Source organism: Durio zibethinus, chromosome 1 (genome assembly GCF_047325235.1).
Source record: "Durio zibethinus cultivar Kanyao isolate XHJ-2024 chromosome 1, ASM4732523v1, whole genome shotgun sequence".
In the NCBI taxonomy this organism is placed as follows: domain Eukaryota; kingdom Viridiplantae; phylum Streptophyta; class Magnoliopsida; order Malvales; family Malvaceae; genus Durio; species Durio zibethinus.
This window is the reverse complement of record NC_143162.1, coordinates 796,145-821,326: the sequence shown is the minus strand read 5'-3', so window position 1 is coordinate 821,326 and position 25,182 is coordinate 796,145. Positions and strand designations below refer to the sequence as shown.

Sequence of the window (25,182 nt, the reverse complement as noted above, 5' to 3'; positions counted from 1 at the left end):
GAGACTTGGGGTTACTGGGTATCTGAGAGCAAGGTATTTATGTATTTGTCTATGTTTTTTTATGTGTCCGAAAAAGCTAAAAATGGAGGAAAATGGGTGCTTTATAGGGCTGGGTCTATGTCCAGGATAATGGGTGATCTAGAAGGTGGCTAGAGGTATAGCTTGGGCCAATTGTAGGGGGTGGCTGGTCTAAAGAGCATGGCGGTGGTCAAGAGGCTATAAGGGTGGCTGGATATGCTGGTGATAGTGGTGCTATGCACGACACCTATTGGCACTAGCCCCCTACTTTTTTTTTTTTGTATTTTTGTATTTGTTTTATTTTTTTTTGTTTGTTTTTGTTGTATTTTTTGTTTAATTAATAAATTAATATATGAAGAATTAATATAAAAATAAAAATGAAACAAAAACAACGGACTTGGGCCTAAAAGAGAAATTAGACTTTGGCTCATGAGTTTGATAAAATCCATAGACTTAAACTGAGACTCAGACAAATTTTGTGTCTACAATAGAAATAAATGATATAAAAAAATTTAAAACTATAACCTAACATGATTTCTTTTTGATCTTTTATACAGTCGATCTCAAAGTTATGAAATATAAGATTTAGTTTATTGTTGTTATATAAAATTTAAACACTCCAACTTATAATTTTTTGATAAAATTATAAATACCAGTTATAATCATAATCAAGTATTATATCTATGTAAAAATTCAGTGATTAATTGAACAAATAAATCAATTAATAAACTATAATATAATTAAGAAAATTTAACATAAAATTAAACCAAACTTGTAGTGAAACTTAATTTAAATGGCTAGAACCTAAAAAAAATAGTGCCTCCTCCTTGTCACTCATTGGCCAAACCACAACCTATAATTAAGACAACTTAAAGATGAAATTATTCTTCTCAAAGTATTGAAAATCTACTCTGTTTTACACTTTATCTTTCAAGCGGCAGAAAGATAAAAATAAATTTCTCTTTCTCTTTCGACCGAGCTGAAAAATGGCTAATGGGATAGAAAACGAGGAGGTAGTTATAGTAAAGCCTCAAACAGACAAGAGAAAATACAGGAGGATCGTCCTAGGAAACTCCCTCCAAGTTCTCCTGGTCAGCGATCCCGACACCGACAAGGCAAGACAATCCCATGCCACGGCCCTTTCTTACTTTTCTGTTCTATCAAAATTTTAGTAATCTATCCCCGAAATTCTGATTTTCACTTTTCATGTTTCAGTCTGCTGCATGTATGCTTGTTAGCGTCGGTAACTTCTCCGATCCTGATGGCCTCGAGGGCCTTGCCTATTTTCTTAGTACGTATATATCTGTATCCTTCATTTTTCTTCTAAAAAGAATTCAGTTTCTGTATAGTTTTTTTTTTTTATCCATGATTTTCTAGTTCTATAACAGGAGTTAGTTATCTTCTACCCTGTAAATTTTACTCTACTCTCTCAAGATTCAAATAGAATTTTCAATTGGAATTTCAAATTTTAACAATTAGGTGCCTTCTTACGCTGAAATAATTAAGAAGCGCAAATTTTAGAATATTGTATTTCGTTTAAAAATTTTCAGAAAATTATTATAAAATATTACAAGTAAATTGCAGCAATATTGATCACTCAAGTTTATAGAAAATTTTGTTTTGATCACTCACATATTATGAATTACAATTATTTTTAATCTTTGTCGTTTATCACGCACGTGTTACGTTTCTACTGCTAAAGGGAAGGGAGCGTTGTGAGTTGTGATCCTTCTACTGATCTCTTGAATAAACTAGTCTTTGGGTTTGAGGTCCAGTTCCTTAATAAAAGATATCTGATAAGAGGTGAACATAAATCTAGGCAAATGGAAAAAATTGACTAAAATCGATTTCATCTGGTTTATAGGGTGGATAAATTCGATTTCAGATTTCATTTGATTTATTCGGTTTTTGTTCAAGTTTTTTATTTTTAAAATTGATAACTGAATTAGAATGTAAAAATATGAACAAATTTTATTATATTTGTGATCTATTCATTTAATTAACGAATTATAAAATATTTTTTATAATTATTTATTAAACTTAACAAATGAATATAAACTGAACATGTTCACATATTCACTAATTATTTATCGAACGTTTTGTTATTTACGGATTGAATATGCACAAATTTTATTATATTTGTGACATGTTTATTTAATTAATGAATTATGAAATATTTTTTGTAATTATTTATTAAATTTAATAAATGAATATAAACCGAACATACTCACATGTTCATGAATTGTTTATTGAATGCTTTGTTATTTACATTTAAATAAATTGAACATGAACAAAATTGTTATGTTTTTTTTTTATCTATTTGTTAATTAATTAATTATGAAATGCTGTTCGTAATCTTATGTTAAACTTAATAAACAAATAAAAATCGAATCCAATCTATTCTTCATTTTATTCGTTTACATTTTTAAACCAAATTGCTTGAATTAATTTATATTAATTATAATACTTCTTATATTTAAAATATATTCTTCATATAAAATATATTATAAATATATATTTTTTATTTATAATTTTAAAGCAAATGGCAAATATGTACATACCCACCAAAATCCCTAATTAATGCAACGCTAAACCCAGAAAATATATTTTGCGCACCAAATATGATTTAATATTGCTAAATAGAGACAACAACACAAGATCAAACCTAAGTTTTGCAAAACATGACTTCATTAAAATTTATCTGTAGATAATAAATATAGTAAACGTAACATATTTAGGTATTACTTAGGATTATGCTATATTTTCATAGTCAAATTTGATTTGATTTTCGGATTTTTTCTGGTATGTGAGGGAGTATTATGACTTCATTTGAGCAATTGAATAATTTTCTTTTGTATTGAATATGTTTCTTTCTGTCTTGTTGTATTATAGTGTACGTGCTTGATTATGCTAGTGAAAAATATCCTTCGGAGGATAGTTTCTCCAAGTACGTTAGTGAGGTATTATTCGTCTTAAATGTACTATGTTCCTGTAGATGTTATTGTAGTCAAATTAGAATGTTGTTGAGATACTTGCCGTCTTAGATTTTATGCTATACAAGTCAGTGATCGTTGGTTATCTTAATAAAAATAAAAATACAGACTTAGTAAATAATTTTCATTTGGTTATGTTCTTGCTCTCTATCATAAAGTTAAAAAAGAAAAAGTTTTAAACTTACTAAAGGTTTAAACAAATGGGAAATAAAATGAAAATCTAAGAACATGACTATTTAATTATTTTATGTTAATGGTCCAAAAGTCCAACTCGTACAATAAAATTTAAATAGATTAATTTAAAATATTTTTTGTAGATTTAAACTTAGTGTATTTTTTCTGCTATTTAGCATGGAGGCCACCAAAATAGCTCTATGGGTTGTGATTGGACTAGCTATTATTTTGACATCAACAATGACAGTTTTGAAGAAGCTTTGGAACGGTATGTGTTGTATTTTTTTTTTTTTTCAGTTTCCATAGATGTTATTTTCATTAAATGTTTATTTATTATACTATTCAGCTTGTTCTTTTTGGTACAATATTATTCAGGTTTTCCCAGTTCTTAATCAAACCATTAATGCCATCTGAAGCTACCGTGAGGGTAATTAAAACTATCGAGTCTGGTGAGCTCGTTTGCTCTTCGTTTTTGGTTTAATACAATGCTTTCTTGCTAGTATTGTTGGACCATAACTCATCTCTCTCTCTCTCTCTCTCTCTCTCTCTCCAGTATACCAACTTAACTTGTTGTCTGACTCGCGTAGATTGTATCAGGTATTAGTTTTACTTTGTTCTTGAATCATTTGTTGCCACCAATTAATGAATTAATGCCGAATGTCAATATACTAATTCAAAATTAGTGCTACACTGAATTTTTTTGTTGGTTTATTGCGTTTCAGATTCCATGTCTAGATTTGTTAAAGTTGGTGATAAAATAAATCTTATATTGGTTAAATTTGTAATGTTTTGAAATTTTAAATATAATAAAAATCTCTCTTTAATAGCAACTGATTATAAGTTGAATATCCAAAATTTCAATTGGGTTTAGGCTTAAGTTTTTATACCTAAATCAAGTTTACTCCGTTTTGATTAAATTATTTTATTAATAAATAATATATTTTAATTTAATTTTAAAATATGTTTTAAAATATTAAATAATATTTTATTATTTTTAATAATAAAATGAAAATAAAAATGGATTGACCAAGTCGCACTGGAACTTGACAAGTAGGCTTGACTTAACCAATGGCCACCTTTAGTGTATAATTTTTTACATAATTTATCCAATAAATTATATCAATATATCAGTTTTAATTCTTAATTTGATTTAGTTTTCATATAACCGGTTTTCTTTAAAAACTTTACTTGTATTTACTTTATTTATGAAAACTATAATTAATAACTGATTGAATTATTTCATTAAAAAGAACACTAACATATTAAAAGTTTTATGGTTGTTGGGTGAACATGTATCTTTTTAATTTTTGAGAAGACAAAAAGAGATGCTGAACCAAATAAATAAAAATTTACATAAAAAAAAGGCAAAATAAATTTAACTCTAAATTTTAAAATTTGACACTTAACTATCATAAACATTATTCATGTATATTATTTTCATTAGTATTGGGTAAACACTTTTAATGTAAGAATTAGAGGTGTCTATGTTTTGAGTTGGGTAGGCCTATACACCAATTAAGAGAACTAAGTTTTTGGATTTGGAGAAACTAAACTTTTAGAGATAAAACACGAAAGATGTAGATATAAATAATAAGAAAAAAATATAAAGGTTGAGAAAATAAATGAAAATGTTGTTTTTTCTTTTATAAAAATGAGTAGTGCAAAAAATCTGAAAGTATGACCTAACATTATTTTTTTTCGTCTTTTCAGACAATCCTAAAATTATAAGATATAAAACTTAATTTGTTGTTATTGTTGTATGCATTGAGTCTAGTCATTTGCTCCTCTAAATGCTAAAATTATGCTCAGGTTTGGTCCACCCGAGCCCACCGTTTAGGCCTAGTACTATTTAAAAAATATTAAAATAATAAAAAATATGTTTATATTACTATTATAGTATTTTTTAAATATATTTTAAAATTAAAATTAAATAAAAATATTTTTTATTAATTAAATAATGACTTAGACTTTACGAGATATGGGCTTGATAATTGTTATCAAGACCGAACCGCATCGGGCTGGTGAGCTAACGGGCTGCTAGACCTATGGACAAGTCCAGTGAGAATCATGTGATCTACTTCTCCCGAATACCTTTTTCTCTTTTATGCAATTTCTCCACTTCTAATGCATCCAAAATAGAGTACCAATGAAGTACAAAAGCTAATAAAGCGATTTAGCTACAAATTTTGCTTCATAGTATTGTGCAATAAATTAAAATGAAGTTCTAACACCATAACAAAACACTCAAAAAGGGAAAAGAAAGTTTTCACAAGATTAACAAATGGAAGAATTCGTAAGTGAACGTGAAACTTAACAAGGAAAGTTATTCAATTTAGGTAGAAAGTTTGAGTCTTGAGATTTATGTGATCAAAGATTAGGTTTTAAAGAGAAAATTGTTGTTTTCGGTGGGTGCAAGAACCAAATTAAGGAACAGAGAAATAGTTTTGAAGCATATACTGCAAATGCCACTTTCTTCTAAACTATATTTAGATTGAAGGAGGGGAGGGAAAGGAAAAGAAAATTGGGAAAAATGGGAACCTTTACCTTATTTGGATATTATTTAAATTAAAATAGAGGAGGAAATTGAGTACCCTTCATTTTTTCTCCAAATTCTTCAATTTTCAATTATCCCAAATTCGATGAAAAGAAAGAAAAGAGAGGATTGTAATAGAGCTAATTTGATGTGTTTTGCAATGATCTCCATCTTACATATTTATAGAGATCTTTCTCAAGAGATATATCTCTTCAAAATGGTGGTAATTAACCAAACACTTTGCTTTTTTTTTTTTAACTTATTGAGGACACATCTTTTAAACCTCCATAGATGTCATAAGATGTCCTTTTAAAAAGGTTCAAACGCTTTTAAAGCAAAACTAGTGGCTGTATCCTTTGAAGTGGAAATTTCTCCTTTCTTTTATTCTTTTTCTAAAAATATTCCAGCACAAAGGTGAGAACTCATGTCATTGCATTATCTGTGAATTGAAACTTCTTTCGCTTTATTTAAAAAAAAATACCAACACAAGGGTGATAAACCCATGTCATTTTATTATCTGTGAAACTTCTTTCACTTTATTTGCAAAATATTTCAACACAAAAGTGAGAAACCCTTGTCTTTGCATTATCTATGAAACTATATTAGTGAATCATATAGCATATATCATATATAATATTATATTACAGTATACATGCTTACTTGATAACTTTTATTTATATGTAATTTTATACGGACAATCTATATTATTGACACATATGATAGTTCTTTAATTGCAGTTAATTACTAAATAACCTTATTATTTAAATTTAAAAGATATTTCAAATCTTAAAAAATCATTTTTATCCAAATTTTTTATGTTAAATAATTTATAATCTTTATCTTCATTTAAATGAGATAAGATTATTGGGATCATTCCAATGAAAAAAATAAAAATAAAATCTCATTTAAAATTAACTTGAGTATTTTTTATATAAAGCATGTATGCATTATTTATCTTGCATTTAAATAAATAAGTACATTGTAAAACAATTTTGAAGTTTTGGACTTTATTTATTTATTTATTTATTATTATATGTTATGTAAAGTGTGGATATATTTAAGTATTGCGTTTTTATTATTATATTTGTAATATATGTTTTCAATATTTTTTTTATTTTAAATTAATTGATTTTTGTATAATAGTCAATAAAACTAAATGCATGCATAAAAGATGTGTATTGTTATAATTTCATCATGTACAGTAAAAATATAACCAACTTTCACTTATATTATTTTTTAGTGTATCGATTAAGTGTTACAAAAAACTCTTTAATAAGTTAAATAAGATCACAGGTCAATAATAACATATAATAGTTATAGTTATTTTTTATTTGCATTACAATAATAATCTTTTAATGTTTTCATATGTCCTATGAGATATAAAATTCTTTCAGAAAGTAATTATGACTAAAATAGATGAAAAAATATTTTTTATATAGATGGTGAATTTAAACTTTGGTGTGCAGTTAGATTCATATTACATAGATAAGAAGTTAATAATATATGACAAAACATTCATTAACCAAGTAATTAATTTTAATTAAAATAATGATAAATTTAAAACCAAATTAAACTATTGATGTTTTTTACTATAAATATACAAATATAAATAATTAAAACAAAAATATTCTCCCTAAATTTAAAATCACATATGTCTCTTCTATTTTTTTTTTTAAATTTTCAAATAGTTTATTATTAGTTTCTTTTTAAATTCAAAAAACACATATCACTTTCGGTCTATTAATAATTAGTAATATGTGCTACATCATTTTTTTTAGTATTCAATTTTCCTTTAAGATTTATATTGTTTTTGTAATTTTATTGTTTAATTTATTTAGATGATTTCTTCTTTTGACATTATTTTTATTCAATTTTTTGTCTGTCACACATTTCTTGAATGATTTTTTTTTAGTATTTTGATCAAAATCATAATTTAGTAAAAGTATTCAAAACACTTCTTTTATTATTTAATTGATCATTCAATATTTATGTTGTCCTAAAAGACCAATATTATATTTATATTCACTTCTTTTTACTTTTTTATCCATTTCTAATATCTCTTATTTTTCACATTTATTTTCAACGTTTTGATCAAGATAATAATAGTAAAGTTTAATTTTCTTATGATATGTTAATTGAATATATATTTATATTTTATATTTATCATAAAATTTTAAACTTAGATATAATTGTAAGAAAAATATAAAATTTACAGTGTAAACACATATTTAAATAAATAAAATAATCCATGCATTGCATGGGTCACAAACTAATTGAAATATATTCTGGCATTTGGAGTGATGGGGAAAATGGGTTTAGATAAGGAATTGAGACATATTGAAAGAGGAAAACAAAAGAAAAAGGATAAAAAAAAAAAATACACGGTTAGTGTTGGACTTTGTTGGATAATGACTAATAACTAGACATGAGTGTAGGAGATTGATGAAAAAAAAAAGGCACCAGTTGAACAAAATGAAAATTGAGTTAACGGTGTTAGTATTAAACTAATTGAAAAAATGCACAAAGCAATTATGTATTAAATTTAAACTATTTGAAGTAAATGTCTGCTCAAACCATAGAATATTTTTTGTAATTTATCATATAATAAAACCCACTATAACTCCTATTTTTCCTTCAATTGCATTTCAACTTAAAGGTTAATTTAATTTAAAATAGAGGGTGATGCCAATATACAGAGTGACTTGGACCAAAAAGGACTCTAATCAACCCAAATTGGAATGAATCACATTCAAAGCATTGTTATCCATTCATATGTCATTTAAATAATTAAAAAAAAAAACCTTTTTTGACTTATCAAAAGATCACTTATTTTAATTATCCAAAAAAAAAAAAAAGAAAAGATTACCTTTAATTTAAAGGCAAATTTTACAGTTTTTTACTTCCAAAAGCAATGGTCGTAATAAAATGGAGTTGAATCTGAAGGTTTTTTTAATATGCAACGATGAGGTTTTTTAATTTCACAATTTATTTTTGATATTGTCACATATCCATTACTGTTTATATAAATTTATTCATAATTTTTTTAACTTCTTTTTATCTAAGCAGCTTCAGAGACATTTCAGCATAGAAAGTCATCCTTATCATAAATTTGGTACAGGTAAAATCTGTGCAACTCTATCTTTCCGAATTTCCCTCATCTCCATTGGCCCTATCTTCGATTTTCTCTTATATATATTATTTATTTTTTTATTTATTTTATTTTTGGATTCAAACTTAAAATAATATTTTTAATTTTAACCATTTTGATCTAATAATTTAAAAAATATAATCCCTCCTTTTATATATATATATATATATATATAATGTATGTGCACACATTATATATCATAATTTATATTAACTTGTGAAATATTATTTTTTTCAATCTATTAAATCTCGTAACTTTCTCTCACAAATAAATCTTACAAATTAAAATTTGCGTGAACATTTCTATTATAAAAGCAACTTTAGTAGGCAGCTGATGTGAACACTAACACTTAACTTGCTATTTGCTAATATGTAGGGAATTGGTATACGTTGGAAGTTAGACCAAAAGCAAAAGGACTGGATATAAGACATGAGCTCCTAAAGTTCTATGAGGAAAATTATTCTGCCAACCTTATGCATTTGGTTGTATATACAAAAGGTTAGTAGCATTTCATTTGGTTGTTACATTTGCTATATACATACTCCCTTTGGTTGATTATTTTTGTTATTTGGTTTTTTGCTTTTAGAATGACAAAAATAAAGTAATATCATAATAATTGATTTGAAATGACAAATAATTATAATATAACACCAAATTCAATATTATTTGTCTTTAGAAGTAGTAACATACATTTTGTCATCTAAGAAAATTATATAATTTGTGAATAATTTTTTAAATAAAATTATTTACTTTTGTATTCAAACATGTTTTTAAATGTTTCTATAAAAAAATGAAAAAAGTAAATAGTAAAGCAGCAATCATACAGAGTCAAATTTCTTTCTTGCATTTTGAAATAGTTGTATGGTAAAATTAAGATTATAGAAAAAGAAAAACTATACTTGATTAAAAATGAGCATTCAGTAAAAATAAATATTGTTTCATATATAACTGCTTCTTTTTTAGTATATGTGATATTAGGCTACTGTAAGAAGCATAGTTTCACATCTCATAGTCTCGTCCCGACCATTTTAAAAATATCAGATAGAAGTAAAGCCATGCATTTTATTACATTGCTTTTTCTTTTTTCTCCAAAATTCATTTTATCATCCATAAAAAGATAAATGTTTTATTGTTTTATCTCCTCAAAAACACTATTATTTTCACATCCAAATGCATCTTTTTTTTTTTTTTTAAAGTAAAAAGAAGTAAGAAAAAATCAGCAACTAAAGTCTAAATTGCTTTTACTCGCCATATAGAGTTTTATTTTAATTTGCTATTCTCTTACCACAATATTCATTAAGACTTGCAATTTTTTTTCTCAAAAAGAAAGACTTATGATTTAAATAGTTGATTGCGTAAATGTTCAATAAGATTAATTCTTCATTATGAATTTGTAGAAAGCCTTGATAAAATCCAAAGCTCCGTGGAGAGCAAGTTCCAAGACATTCGAAACTCCAACCAACGTGGTTTCCGCATTACCGGTCTACCTTTCACGTCAGAACATCTAATGGTATAATGAAAATCAGTATGTTGCACCATCAATAATTTCTATAAACATAATCGATCCTAACCAATGTCAATAAATATTTAGCATTCTTTTATTTTTAAAATTTTTTTCTTTTAAATTTAACAAAATAACCGGTAAATTTCTTACATGTTCTATTAACCTTTTTATTCTAGTTTTATTTCAGTTTTTAATTTTCGAATTGTTTTATTTAAATTCTTGACATTTTAAAATATTCCATTATGATTTTTTTTCATTATATTATTATTTTAATAGTTGAGAAAAAAAATATTCACATAAAATGCCAAGAGATCAATGTTGTGATGTGTCATGTGTATAGGATAAATTATTCCTTTTGGATCCATAACTTTTCAACATTTCATTTTGATTCTTTTTTAAAATTATTTAGTTAAAATGATCAATATGGATGGATATGACATCAATTTTAACGGAATAGCTTCACAAAAGGATCAAAATGAAATCATTTTGAAAAATTAGGAATTCAAACAGAATAAATTAAAAATTGGGAATTAAAGTGAAACTGAAAAAAAGATTAGAAACTAAAATGAAAATAAATAAAAAGCTGAGAACCATAAACGAAATTTACACAGAAAATAACCTACATTAGTTAAATTGTAGAAATTTTCTTAAATGAAAGTACCAATCATATTTTGGTTGAAAAGTTAAAGCTGGAAGAATAATTTCATGCTGCTCTTCGCTTTTAATTTGATTTCAGATTCTTGTCAAGCTTGTTCCAATAAAAGAAGGGCACAAATTGAGAATTGAATGGCCAATAACCCCAAGCAGGCATCATTACAAGGAAGGGCCAGGCAAGTATCTGGGTTATGTCATTGGCCATGACGGAGAAGGATCCGTGTATCACATCTTGAAAACACTAGGTAAGTTTGCTACGTCTTTAAATATATATATATATATATATATATGCTTAAGTGTATTTAACATTTTTGAACATATGCCTTTGCTAAGACTCGAGATGAGTCATGTTAGAATCCTATCAAATGTTTTCTTTCTAAACATATAATTTTTTTTTAGGTATTGTTTGATCGGAAGAGGTATCAGTTTTTTTAGTAAATTATATTGGATTTTTTTATTTAGTTTAAATATATTAATAAATATACATGAATTTGTACATAATAATATTATTAATAATCTACAAAAAAATATATACAATATAGTCATAAATCATTGTTTTTTAAACATTTAATATTGTCATAACGTCTAGATCCGGGGATCCATCGCTAAACATTAACTTGAAGGAGTCGCCACCAATCTTTTTTATCTAGGTGCGATTGGTCACCTAAGGAATCTGTCATTTCAGGGAACACCTAAGTTTAAGGGTCCCTAAAAGAATAGGTTCGGGTCTACTAACCAGAACAGGGTTCGGGAGTTCGGTTACGTGTGAGGAAGGTTATAGCACCCTCACAACGCCCATCAAAAGATGATACCAACTTAATTTTCTGTTATTCAATAAGCCTTAAAAATTTACCAAGTAATTAGTTATTGAAAATTATTCTCAATTGACTCTAATACTTTTAGCAAAAAATTGAGAAAATCTCCTCACTTTAAGAGTATGCTAAAAAACTATTGTTTCACTTGCAAAGGCTCCATCGTCGGATTTATTCGACATTAGAGAAAATTCAAAAGAAATAAGAAAAAAAATGATTGCTTGTGTACAAGGGAAAATTGATACTTTCAACTTTTCCCTAAAAAAATTTTTGAAAACTTTAATTTCAAGGAAAATTGATACTTTCAACTTTTCCTCAAAATCCTTTTTGAAAATTTATTTTTAAGGAAAATTGATACTTTCAACTTTTTTCCAAAAATATTTTTAGAAAGTTTACTTTTAAGAAAAATTGATATTTTAAGGAAATTTGATACTTTCAACTTTTCTTCAAAAACCTTTTTTGAAAATTTATTTTTAAGGAAAATTGATCCTTTCAACTTTTCCCTAAAAATATTTTTTTAGAAAGCTTGTTTTCAAAGAAAATTGATACTTTCAACTTTTCCTCAAAAATATTTTTTGGATTTTATTTAAAGAAAATAAAATAATAAAATAAAATAAAAGTGAAAATAAAAAAAAATAAAATAAAGAAAAGTAAAACAAAAATAAAAATAAAATAAAGATAAAGATAAAATAATATTAAATAAACCTAATCTAATAATAATAAATAAATAAAATATATATATAAAAAACTTGGAACGGCTCTACTTGCGGCTCGGCTCGGCTCGACTTAAGAAAAAAAATGGCTTCGAAGAAGCGGCTTAGAGGTATCGGCTCGACTCGGCTAACGGTTCAGGACGCGGGTCGAAAGCGGGTCGACGCTCGAGTCGGGTTGGATCTTGGCAAAACGCGTGGATCCTTTGGGTTACTTAACGCAAAAATGACATCATTTTGGGAGGGTGTATAAGGCTGATTCCTTCATTTTTTTAGCAAAACCCTTCTTCTCTTCTCTCTCTTCCATTTTTTCTTCTCTCTCTTCTCTCTAGAATCCGAAGAACTCCGGTTGAATATTCATCGGATTCTAAAAATTTTCGTCGAAATTTAGATTTTTCATTGGAAGTTCACCGGAAAGTTGGTCGATTTCTAGGAATTCTCATCGAAAACTGGGCAGTTGGTCGAAAATTGCAAACTTGGCCAGAATAGTCGTCGAAAAATTCAACCTCCACCGAAAAATTCAACCGAAATCTGAAAATTTCCAGAAATTTCTAGAAAAATTTCGTAGAAAAATCTCTAAAAATTTTCCACCGATTCTAAAGCTATTCTAACGCCTCTAAACCCCTTTTCAACTTTCAAATCTCTTATGTCTGCTTTTTTTCAGCCAGTAACTATTTTCTCTTCTGTTTTCTGTGTCTTTTTCTTTAATCCGAGGGTCTTTTTATAAGGATTGATCAGAAGAGTTTCTGATCAATCTCAGCTCCTCTTTGGATTGGGATTCAATCATCGAATCCAATATGGACTTTGATTGAACCCCAATCACAGTAGAATTCTCCAAATTTTAGCCAAAAAAAAAGCAAAACAAAAAATATTAATAGATAATTCAAAAAAGAAATAATCAGATAAATAATAATATTAACAGATAACTAAAAATAAATACTAGATAAATTATAACATATAATCAATAAATATATATAAATATTAACAAAAAATAATAATAATAATAATAAAGATATATATATTAATAAATAGTAATAAGAAATAAGTAAATAAGAAATACTTAAAAGATAAAGAAAAGAAAAAAATATATGTATAAAATATAAAATAAATATAAAATATAAAAATACAAAAATAAAAAGCAAAGCAGACCAACCCATTTGGACCAGGCCCAATTGATCCGGGCCTAGACCAAATTGGGTGTCTACAGCTGCCCCTCTTTGCATATTTTTTGTAAAACAAAAATTACACAAAGAAGTAGACGCCCATTCAAAACTCAACTCGACCATTTTTTCATTTTTTTTTTGTGTTTAAGATTTGATCAAGGCTCTCTAAGCATAAGCAGAGACTCAACGACTTTGAAAATGAATAAACAAAGCTTCTCTAATCAGAGGCTCAACGACTTTGAAAATAAATAAAGCTCCTCTAAACAGAGGCAATTTTTTGTTTTTTTTAATTGTTTTGTTTTTTTTAATTTGATTAAAGCTCCTCTAAGCAGAGGCTCAATAACTTTGAAAAATAAATGGCTCCTCTAAACAGAGGCACCACGACTTTGAAAAGTAAATTGCTCCTCTAAATAGAGACACCACGACTTTGAAAAGTAAATTGCTCCTTTAAACAGAGGCAACGAAACTTTGAAAAGTAAATTGCTCCTCTAAACAGAGGCAACGAAACTTTGAAAAGTAAATTGCTTCTTGACAATCATGTCCAAAGGAGTTGAAAATTGTGTTTGAAAGAATTTCAGGAGATTATGCCCAAAGGTATTATAAATCAACCCTGATACTGAAAGACATCCTGTTTCAAGGATTAGGAACTTACCTAACAAATTTTTTCTCAAATTTGAAAATATCTTCACATCTGTCTTCTCTATGTGGGATGTTGAAACACCCTTGCTTCTTGAATTTATACACTATACCTTTTTTAAAGTAGTATATGCCATGCAATGCATATGAATTTCAATGCATGCTATGCAAATGTTGGCCAATTAATTCCTATTCAATGTATGGTACTCAAGTTTCTCAAGCTCTTTTTCTGGGCATCAAACCCTTTGATTCTTCAAAAATCAGATTACGCTGCTCTTTTGAAATTGAACCAATGTAGCTCTCAATCATCTCTTTCACTCGTATTTTTTTTGTAAGAAATCTCTTTCCAAATTCAATGTCCTCATCAGGAACTGAACATCTCTATTATGCCTTTATCACTTTTGACTTATTCAATGTAATGTAAAAATCTTTCATGCTGTTATTCATTCATCAATCATTATTTCAAACTCAAAAAGTAAGAATGCATTTTCACATTTCTTCCATTATAGGGTATTAAGAAGAAAAAAATATGAATTGTTGAGAAACAGTCACCAGAAAAAAGACACAAAGAATGAAATAAAATGTCTTTTATTAGCAAAATGTTGGCAAACTTCGGCCAAGAAAGAATTACAAGGATAAGTGTGGGGACAAAGCCCAAAAATGAACAATCGGATGATCATGATAACATATCTAAAGGTTTTTCTGAAAACCTAACCCTCTGATGTATTTAACAACTTGGAGCTCCTCCGAATTTGCTAGTCTCCATGCCAACACCTCCTATGACTCAAGCCGCCCTTTTAGGGTTTTTACCTTGAGTTCTCTTTTTTCATTCACTTTTTTTTTTCATTTTTTTATTTTTTTATTTTTTCTTTAAGTATAGTATTTCTTCACAGCATCAGAATTTATAGGATGGGATGAATCATTTCCATCCATCTCAGTCAGTATCAATGCTCCATTCGAGAAAGCCTGTTTCACCACATACGATCCTTCCCAATTCGGAGTCCATTTTTTTCTACTATCGTGCTTGATTGAGAGAATTCTTTTCAAGACCAACTCTCCTTCTCAAAAGCAATGGGGCTAAATCTTCTTATCATGAGCCCTTATCATTCTTTTTTGATATAGCTGACCATGGCACAGTGCAGTTAATCTCTTTTTTTCTATATAATTTAACTACTCATAGCATTTTCGAATCCATTCAGCTTCTTCCAACTCAACTTCTTTTATAACCCTCAAGGAGGGGATCTCTACTTCCACTGTTAGTACAATTTTCATCTCATAAATCAAAGAAAATGGGGTTGCCCCAGTAGAGGTGTGAACTGACGTTCAATATGCATGTAGTGTTAATGGCAACTTCTCATGCCAATCTTTATAAGTTTCGATCATCTTTTTTAGAATCTTTTTTATGTTCTTATTGGCTACCTCAACTGCCCCATTCATTTTCGGATGGTATGATATCGAGTTATGATGCCTGATCTTGTATTGGGCATATATTTTTTGTATCATCTTACTATTTAGATTCTTGGTATTGTCTGAAATAATTCTTTTCGAAAGTCTATATCTATAAATGATCTCTCTTTTTATGAACTTACAAACCACAGATCATGTCACACTTGCATATGATGCTGCCTTTACCCATTTTGTAAAGTAATCTATCATCATAAAAATAAATTTATGCTCGTTAGAAACTTTTAGGGTGATTGAACCAATGACATCCATGCCCCACATTGAGAATGATCATGGTGGTGCCATAACATGTAAAGTAGATGGCAGAGCATGGATCTTACCAACATATATCTGGCATTTATGACTTTTACAAGCATAATCAATACAATCATTTTCCATCGTCAACCAGTAATATCCTGCTCTCATGATCTGTCTTACCATCATATATCCACCAGTATGTGCTTCACATATTCTATCATGTACCTCTTCAATGATTTTTTTCGCTTCAGTTTTATTTATGCACCTTAATAATACTTGATCCTGGCTTCTTTTGTACAGAACATCCCCATCTAGGAAAAAGCTCATAGTCAATCTTCGGATGACCCTTTTATCATTTTTTATTACTTAAATTGGGTACTACTGATCCTTAATATACTGTAGGATATCATAATACCAGGGCTTTTCATCTTCTTCTTCTTTTACATTAGAGCAATAAACTAGTATGTCCTTAACATCTAATTTAATTGGTTGAATGCCGGTATTATCATTAATTTGAATCATTACAGCCAGAGTAGTCAATGCATCAACAATCAAATTCTCTTCTCAAGGTAAGTGATCAAACTGAATATCTTCATATTGTTTCATCAACTCTAAAATATACTTATGATATGAAATGAGTTTTGAGTCTCTTGTCTCTCATTCCTCTTTCAATTGGTATATAACTAAAGCTGAGTCTCTGAACACTTTTAATGCTTTCACTCCTCTATCTATAGTAGCTTGCAAGCCCATGACACATGCCTTATATTCAGCAACGTTATTTGTGCAGTTAAAATTTAACCTTGCTGTTACAGGGTAGTATTATTCTTCTGGAGAGATCAGAATTGCTCCAATTTCATGTCCTAAGGCATTGACAGCTCCATCAAAATACATTCTCCAGCATTTTTCTCCATGCTCTTTTTTTTTCAGTTGAGAAATAGTCATTAGGTTTTCATCAGGGAATTCCAACTTCATTGACTCGTATTCTTCAGTAGTACGATCTGCAAAAAATTCCATTATAGCGCCTCCTTTTATTGCCATTTGGCTCACATATATCATATCATACTCCGAGAGTATTACTTATCATCTAGCAATTCTTCCAGACAAAGAAAATTTTTTGAAGATATATTTAATTAGATCCAATTTTGCTATGAGCCATGTGGTATGATAGAGGATATATTGTCTGAGTCTTTTGGCGGTCCATGCTAATGCATAACACATTTTCTCCAATGAGGAATACTTGGATTCGTACTCTGTGAACTTTTTGCTCAGATAGTAAATAGCTCTCTCATTTTGGCTAGACTCATCTTGTTGCCCCAGCACATATCCCATTGAATTTTTGCTTACTGTTAAGGACATAATTAAAGGTTTTCCTGGAACAGGTGGCACCAAAACTGGAGGGTTTGACAAGTATTGCTTAATTTTATCAAACGCCTCTTGACATTCCTCATTCCATTTTGCAGGATTATTCTTGCGAAGAAGCTTAAATATGAGATCACATTTGAAAGTAAGCTGAGAGATAAATCGAGAAATGTAGTTCAATCTCCCCAGAAAACCTTAAACTTCCTTTGGTGTGCCAGTAAGTGACAAATTTTGAATGACCCGTATCTTATTTGGATCGACTTCGATTCCTCTTTCACTGATCACAAAGCCTAGCAACTTCCCTGACTTTACCCCAAAGATGCACTTGGCTGGGTTTAATTTGAGCTAAAATTTTCTCAATCTCTCAAATAACTTTTTGAGGCTGGTGACATGATCTTCATCTTCATAAGACTTTACAATCATATTGTCTATATATACCTCGATCTCTTTGTGCATCATGTCATGAAAAAGTGTTACCATGGCCCTTTGATATGTTGCCCTAACATTCTTTAACCCAAAAGGCATGACCTTGTAACAAACGGTTCTTCACATAGTCACAAAAGTGGTCTTTTTCATATCATCTATAGTTATTTTTATCTGATTATACCCTGAGAAACCATCCATAAAAGAGAAAATCGAATGCTTAGCCGTATTATCTATCAGTGTGTCGATATAAGGTAAAAGAAAGTTATCTTTTGGGCTAGCCTTATTCAAGTCTTGATAGTTACATATATTCATACCTTTCTATCATTCTTAGGAACTGAGACTATATTGACTACCCACTCTGGATACTTAGCCACTTGTAGAAAACCTACATCAAATTGTTTTTTCACCTCTTCTTTAATCTTTAGTAGCATTTCGGGCTTTATCCATTTCAGTTTCTGTTGAACTGGCTTACATTCTGACTTTAGGGGCAATCTGTGCTCCACTATCTTCGTGCTCAACCCTGATATATCCTGGTAAGACCAAGCAAATACTTCTACAAATTCCCAAAGCAGGTCTACCAATCGTTGTCTATCTCTTAATGAAAGTGAAGTGCCAATTCTGACATCTTTCTTATTCTCTTCATCTTTCAGATTCGCTAAGTCAACTAACTCCTGATGAGGCTCAATTGGCTTATTTTTTTGTTCAATCAATCTCATTAAGTCCGGAGGCATAACATATTCCTCAGAATTCTCTTCATTGTCAAGTTCATCAATGTTAATTGAGTTCTCAAAACTAACCTCTTGATTGTTATCATAATTATCTTTATGTTCATTTAAAGACCTGAAATTGAATGAAATGAGATATGTTGGTAAGATGTATTTGGAAAGAATAAAATAATGAAGACACAAGAAGAAATGAATGAAAATGCATCATTCTTATTTTTTATTAAAAATAATAAATGATAAATGGCCCAAACAAGAAAGATCACTTCAATACCTTGGGCAATGGCTATTGGGATGTTATAATTACATTGTATTAGTCTCAAAAGTCATAGGCATCTCGATGGCATTTCAATTATTCAGCTCATAATCTAACGGACAACGACGAACCCATTTCTCTTGATTAAACCCTACTTCATTTTCAACAGCATTAATGGTTAATTGGGCAAAAATGTTTTTCACACTTTTTTTTGTATCTGGGTACATGAATCTTTCAGGTACGAAAGTCTCATACAGGTGTGGGATAACCATTAGTCTTGTTGTCTTTCCTGCTGGCCTTCTTTTGACGTCCCATTCTATCATCTCATAGCCTAGGCCTAACCTGTCGTTATAGTCTATCACCGTTGAGGGTTCTTTTATTCCCTGTAAGTTTTTGCCCAGCCCTAGTCCTGAATACCAGCCCTTGTTGATGACTTGGCTCATCACTATCCTTAAAAAAGGTTGATTTTAAAATCTTTCACCTACAAAATTAACCAATTTAAAAGATCGATAGGAGCATTCCAATGCTTCTTCGATAGCCTCTACATATGGAGTGTTCAATGTTTGGGTCACTAGCATGTCTTTCTCCCTAACTACCATTACTAGTTGACCTTTTACATTAAACTTGATCTTTTGATGCAAGGTAGAGGGCACAGCTCTTGTCATGTGAATCCATGGTCTTTCCAATAGACAGCTGTAAGATAGAGAGATATCCATCACTTGAAACTTCACATTGAAAATGTATGGCCCAATTTGCAAGGGCATCTCGATATCCCCCAAGACTTCTCTTCTGGTTTCATCAAAAGCTCTCACAATCATCTGACTGTCTTTCATATGAGAGTAGTCAATGGGTAGCCTTACCAAAGTTGACATAGGTATGACATTGATGGCAGAACCATTATCGATAAGGACCTTAGCTATGATATGGCTCTTGCACTTGACCGTGATGTGTAGAGCCTTAGCATTTCTTTTTTTCTCCAAGGGAATCTCATTATCGCTAAATGAAATGTGATTTGGCATGACTAGATTTTCAGCTAAATGATTCGCATATTCAACAAATACATTATGTGCTACGTATGCGTGATTCAACACTTTCAACAAGGCATTTCAGTATGGCTCTAAGTTTAGCAGCAATGATAGTAATGAGATTCGGGCTGGCATTTTATTCAACTGTTCAACAACTAAATACTCACTATGTTTTACCAGCTTCAGGAATTCACAAACCTCTTTTTTTTATACCGATTTCGGATGATCTTTTTCGGGTTTTATTTCAAGATTATTTTGTCATTCTCTTTCCTTAGCCTTCTTTCTTCTAGCCTTCTCCAACATTTCTAGAGTGTAGCACTTTCTACTTCGGGTAATAGCTCCTACACTAATTATATTGGAAGCGTCAGCTTTGGAGACATCTTCTTCTTACCTCTGAACCATCGTATCGTAGCCATATCTCCAGGGTATAGCTTTATCATCCTTGTACAAGAAAGGGGTCAGAACTTTAAAAGTTATCGACCTAAGAATAAGTTTGTCTATGATTGACTTTGGCTTGTTCCCACAATGAATTGTCACTGGCTTTGGAAACAGCTTTGCGGGCTTATCGGTCATGGACACCTTAACACTCTCTAAGTCTTTTTTTTCTTCATAGACCTCCATCTGATAGGAATCTAAAAGTTTTTGCACCTCTTAGTGAAACTACTCACAGGTTTCAATGGAATGGCCTATCACCCCATTATGATACTTACAATTAGTACCGGCTATATATATATCCCATAATAGCTATGTGGACTTACTAGTTGTATCATGTCAGCTTTCTATAGAACATCGAACAGTTTGCTGAGAGGTGTCTTAATATCTGCCACTTCTTTCTTCAAATGATGCTCCTGTTATTCACTTAGAGCATTCACATTATGGTTCAGCAAAGGATTACCACTAACATTCGGTGCAGTCACTCCTCTTATATCAAAGTAAATCATTCCATCTTTGATCAATCGTTACACTTTGTGTTTCAGGGTGGTGTAATTTTTGGTGGAATGGCTAGCAATCCCATAATGATAGTCACAGTGGGTTGTCGGATCATACCACTTGGGGTATGGTGGCTTGAGGAGTTCCAATTTACTATGAGCAATCAAATGACTATTGTAAAGCTCTTTATATAATTCTGTATAAGTCATTAGAATTGGGTCAAACATAGGTTTCTCATGGATAGTTCGTTGCTCCCATGAACCATCAATGGGGTTAGTTGGGCGATTTTAGGGTTTTGAGGTAGGCTGATTGTTTGGACTGTACATGGTATTTTGAGGCCTAGGAGGGGTTTGAGATGTTTGGAGGTCTGGTGACTGTACAAATAGTTGGTATAGGTAAAGGGAAGTGTTATTTATAGTAGCATAATATGGCAGATATCTTGGTGGTGAGTAAGGTTGATAGCCTTCAAATTACTATCTATCAAAGCTCACAGCCTAAGCTTTCATCTATTTCTTCTTCGGGACTCTCTTGTTAGATGCTTCATTTTCTTCTAGCTTGCCATTCTTGATGGCACTCTCAATAATTTCTCTCGAAATTACCATATCAACAAAGTTTTTCGTTGCATTCCCTATCATCTTTTCATAATAAGAAAGTTTTAAAGTGCTAACAAACAGCACTATAGTCTTTTTTTCAGTCAGAAGAGGTTGTACTTGAGAAGTAATATCCCTCCACCTCTGGGCATACTCTTTAAAAGACTCGTTTACCTTTTTCTTCAGGTTTTGTAAAGATAAACGATCATGGGCCAAATCGATAAAATGTCGATATTGATCGATGAAGTCATGAGCCATATTACTCCAAGAGCGAATGCAGGTTCTGTCCAGCTGAACATACCACCTGGCAACAGAGCCAGTAAGGTTATCTTGGAAAACATGCATCATGAGTTTTTCATCATAAGCATGAGCTGCCATCTTTCTGTAATACATAGTGATATGGATTTTAGGGCACTTTATACCATCATATTTTTTAAATTCTGATACTTTGAACTTATGAGGAATGACCACATCAGGGACTAAGCAAAGCTCAGCAGCATCACTGAACCATAAAAACCAAATCCTTCCACAGCCCGTAGCCTTTGTTCTAGCATACTAATCTTGGAGCTTTTTTGAGTTTCCACTCTTATCTTTTCTTTCTTTTTCTCTTTGAAATCATCTAGATCAGAAATTGGTTCTACTGCCTTTTTAGTAAAGATAAGATTTACATAACTATTATAATACCCTGGGTTGAAAGCTAACGATATTCCAGGATATGTTGGATATGTGAAGTGTTACGGTGGAACCTCTTGAGCAAACTGGGCTTGAGAGGGGCCAAAACCTGGAGGATACAAAGGGTCAGCCACTTCTTGCAATGAGGAAACTTGTTGGCTTGTATTTTTTTCAACTCATTTTCCCTTATTCAACTTATTGAGAGTATCCAAAATTTTGCTCAACTCACTTTCAATCTTCTCATGTGCCTTTTCTATCTTTTTAAATTTGTGAGAATTTTTTTGCTCAATTTGTCTGGCTTTGGATCTTGTGTTGTATCGATGGGCAGGGTTCTCGTTAGATGGAGCTATCTTTGAACCTTGAGTATCATGTCTTAGGATTAGTAAATTTGTACGACTATCATATGGTTACTTTATGAATGAGAATGCAATGAATGAAAAATACATGTATGCAAAGAACATTTGCCTCAAAAATGGTATTCAACTAGAATATTTCATTTATTTCAAAAAATTTTTATCTATAATGAGTTTATCATCCTAGAATTATAACCATAAAATTGTTTGATCTGTTCATACTGGGTCTTGGCTTCCTCAATGAAGTTCAACAGACTCTATCCATGTTCTCCTACTGGGGTCACTACTTGTTTCAATGCCTCTACCTCTTCCACCATCTCTCTTACCTTGCATACCCCTTTACAGATTTGGGTCGTTAGGTGCTCAATGTATTTCTGTCTTCCTAAGTTTTCTCTCTTACCACATCAAACTTAGTATGATAATTCTCTATGTTTCCTAACCAATGCAGCAATGTGGTCTCCTTGTTCATTTAACTTTTGCCTTAACCTACTCAAGTAACTATTTAGCATGTTATTCTCTGTCTGTACTTCGATACTTTCTTCTTTCAATTCAGCATACTCTTGCTTCAATCTTGTATTTTTCTTAGTCAGCTCGACAATGATTATCTCTTTAGCCTTTTCTCTCATACATAACCTTTTATGCTCTTGGTGTAGCTTTGCTAGGTCTTCAATAGCTGTATCACGTTCTCTAGCAATCTTGTGAACTTTAACTTCATGACTTTCGACTCTATTTTTCCATTGATATTTTTTTTCTTGAAGCTTCTAGATTTTTTGCTTTAACTTACCCTTTTCAGACTCAAATTCTTTTGTTGCAAGCTCTAATTTTGATGGTGTCTCTTTAAGTTTTTCTTTTATTGGTGGTTGAGAGATTTCATAAGTGAATACCATTTATTGTCTTCTTTTTGTTCTCCAAACCAAGTACCCTGGGATGACTTTATCAGTAAACGATCCAAAACTCACTCTTCGGGGATTTTTTCATGCTTTAATCATCTCATTCATCCTCTGAAATGCTTTAAGCTCACTGTAAGAGAAATCTAACTGATGAAGCCCATAAGTCATAGGAACGAATTGTTCCCCCCCAAATTGCCTTCTCACTAGGAGTGGTGAATAAGTTGTCGCTCCCTATAAACCCAGAAGTGGGACCACTGTACTATCCCTACATTGATATAACATAGGCTCACGATTCATCCATAGGGCCAACCATCTCACCTTGGCGCTGGTCAACCTTTGTAGAAAAGTTATCCATTCCTTTTTAGACTTTCGTTTTGACCATCCACTTTTACAGAATTCTTTGATCGAAGTACGATTACGGATATAAAGCTTCGAGAAAGCACCATTTCTCTGTTCAAAATGGCTTTTCATCCATAAGTATAATAATTGTATGCAACCTATGAAGCACCTTCTATTTCGACGATAATAACTCAAAGATCTGATAGTCTCTGCTAATATTACCATTGAGGGATTACAGCCATTGATCACACTCTCGAAAAAGTCCACCACCCCTATCTCAATATAACCTAAAACCTTTGGGAAGATCACCATTTCGTATATGGCTAAGGCAAATATATTTAATCCCCATTTTTCATTGGCATGTTGCATCAGAAACTCATGAAAGAGCTTTTAAGGTAGGCAAACCTGTTCTTGTTTTTCTTTGTATGAGAATCCATAATTTCCTTGTCTATCCCCATAAGTTGAGCTAGACCTTTACAAAATCTTGACTTGTATTTTTTGACATATATCTTGTCAAGAGTCTTAAGGTGCAAACCCAATAAAACTGAATATTCTTCGATGGTGGGAGTCATATCAGCTTTATTAAAGATGAAACACTTGTATGCAGGATCCCAAAATTGTGCTGCAGCTCTGATTAGTTGATCATCAACAACTACTGCTAGAAGGTGTGCTATATGATCGTGTCTCTGGCAAAACTGCTCTTAACTTGACGGACTCATCTTCTTTCAGATATCAACCAAATCTTCTAGATTGTTTTGTTTGAGGAGGATAGATGTTTCTTGAGATAGAGTAAAATCATATTCGATTGGTAAACAATCCTTCATCTTCAGTTGAATCTTTTCTGACTGGGCCCTTACTTCGTTGGGTGTCTCACAAGGCGCTAATACAAATGAAGAGCAAACCAGTCGTTCATTGGAGTCCATGAAAAAAACTTGTTAAAAACTATCTTTTAAGCAAATGTTCTTTATGCAACTGTATGATATGAGTATGAACCAATACAGAAGAATGGGAGAAAAGGTTAGTACACCCAAAAAAAATAATTAATTAAATTTAAACATCACACAGAAAAAAAAAAAGAGGAATGAACCCTATGCTTCTGGTCAAATCTAAAAAGGAAGAATAGTGGCTCTATCAATAGGTTAGGCACTTCTAAGGTTCACTATATGTGGTTTAAGATCAAAGTCTAAAGGTTTCCAAATTGTTCCTTACATCCTTGTCCATCACAGACTAGTAAGGCACCCTAATCCTCACCCATTACAGGTTACAAGCGAAAAAAGTTCAATTTGAGTGGGAGTATTTCGCTAGCCACTGTGGAGGCATTAGACCTCACAAAAGCAATAGGTACTTTACTCCCTCCTAGAGAGACGGAGCTCGGGTATAGAGCTCATGTTATGCACATGCATATGAATGACATAATTAATAAAATAAATAAACATGAATGAATAATAACACATATATACAAAAAGGTTCAATTTTATTAGGCTTTTGGATAACACAAATTTATTTGCTGGCTTCACTCTCAGTGTCTCCAGTGGAGTCGCCAAGCTGTCATAACGTCTAGATTCGAGGATCCA

General features: G+C 30.7%; 1 protein-coding gene across 3 annotated transcripts in view; it reads left to right on the top strand.

Annotated features, from left to right (window-relative positions):
* Positions 1 to 881: 881 nt before the first annotated feature.
* The window catches only part of LOC149520230 (insulin-degrading enzyme-like 1, peroxisomal), a 55,423-nt gene continuing 31,122 nt past the window's right edge, over positions 882 to 25,182 (top strand). For all 3 annotated transcript variants that reach the window (XM_089754521.1, XM_089754552.1, XM_089754606.1), the window contains exons 1-10: positions 882 to 1,133; positions 1,234 to 1,309; positions 2,911 to 2,978; positions 3,362 to 3,453; positions 3,561 to 3,634; positions 3,739 to 3,782; positions 8,785 to 8,836; positions 9,242 to 9,364; positions 10,264 to 10,376; positions 11,107 to 11,269. In XM_089754521.1, coding sequence (XP_089610647.1) covers positions 1,005 to 1,133; positions 1,234 to 1,309; positions 2,911 to 2,978; positions 3,362 to 3,453; positions 3,561 to 3,634; positions 3,739 to 3,782; positions 8,785 to 8,836; positions 9,242 to 9,364; positions 10,264 to 10,376; positions 11,107 to 11,269 — 934 coding nt within the window. In that variant the 5' untranslated portion in view covers positions 882 to 1,004. The remainder of the gene's footprint in view (positions 1,134 to 1,233; positions 1,310 to 2,910; positions 2,979 to 3,361; positions 3,454 to 3,560; positions 3,635 to 3,738; positions 3,783 to 8,784; positions 8,837 to 9,241; positions 9,365 to 10,263; positions 10,377 to 11,106; positions 11,270 to 25,182) is intronic.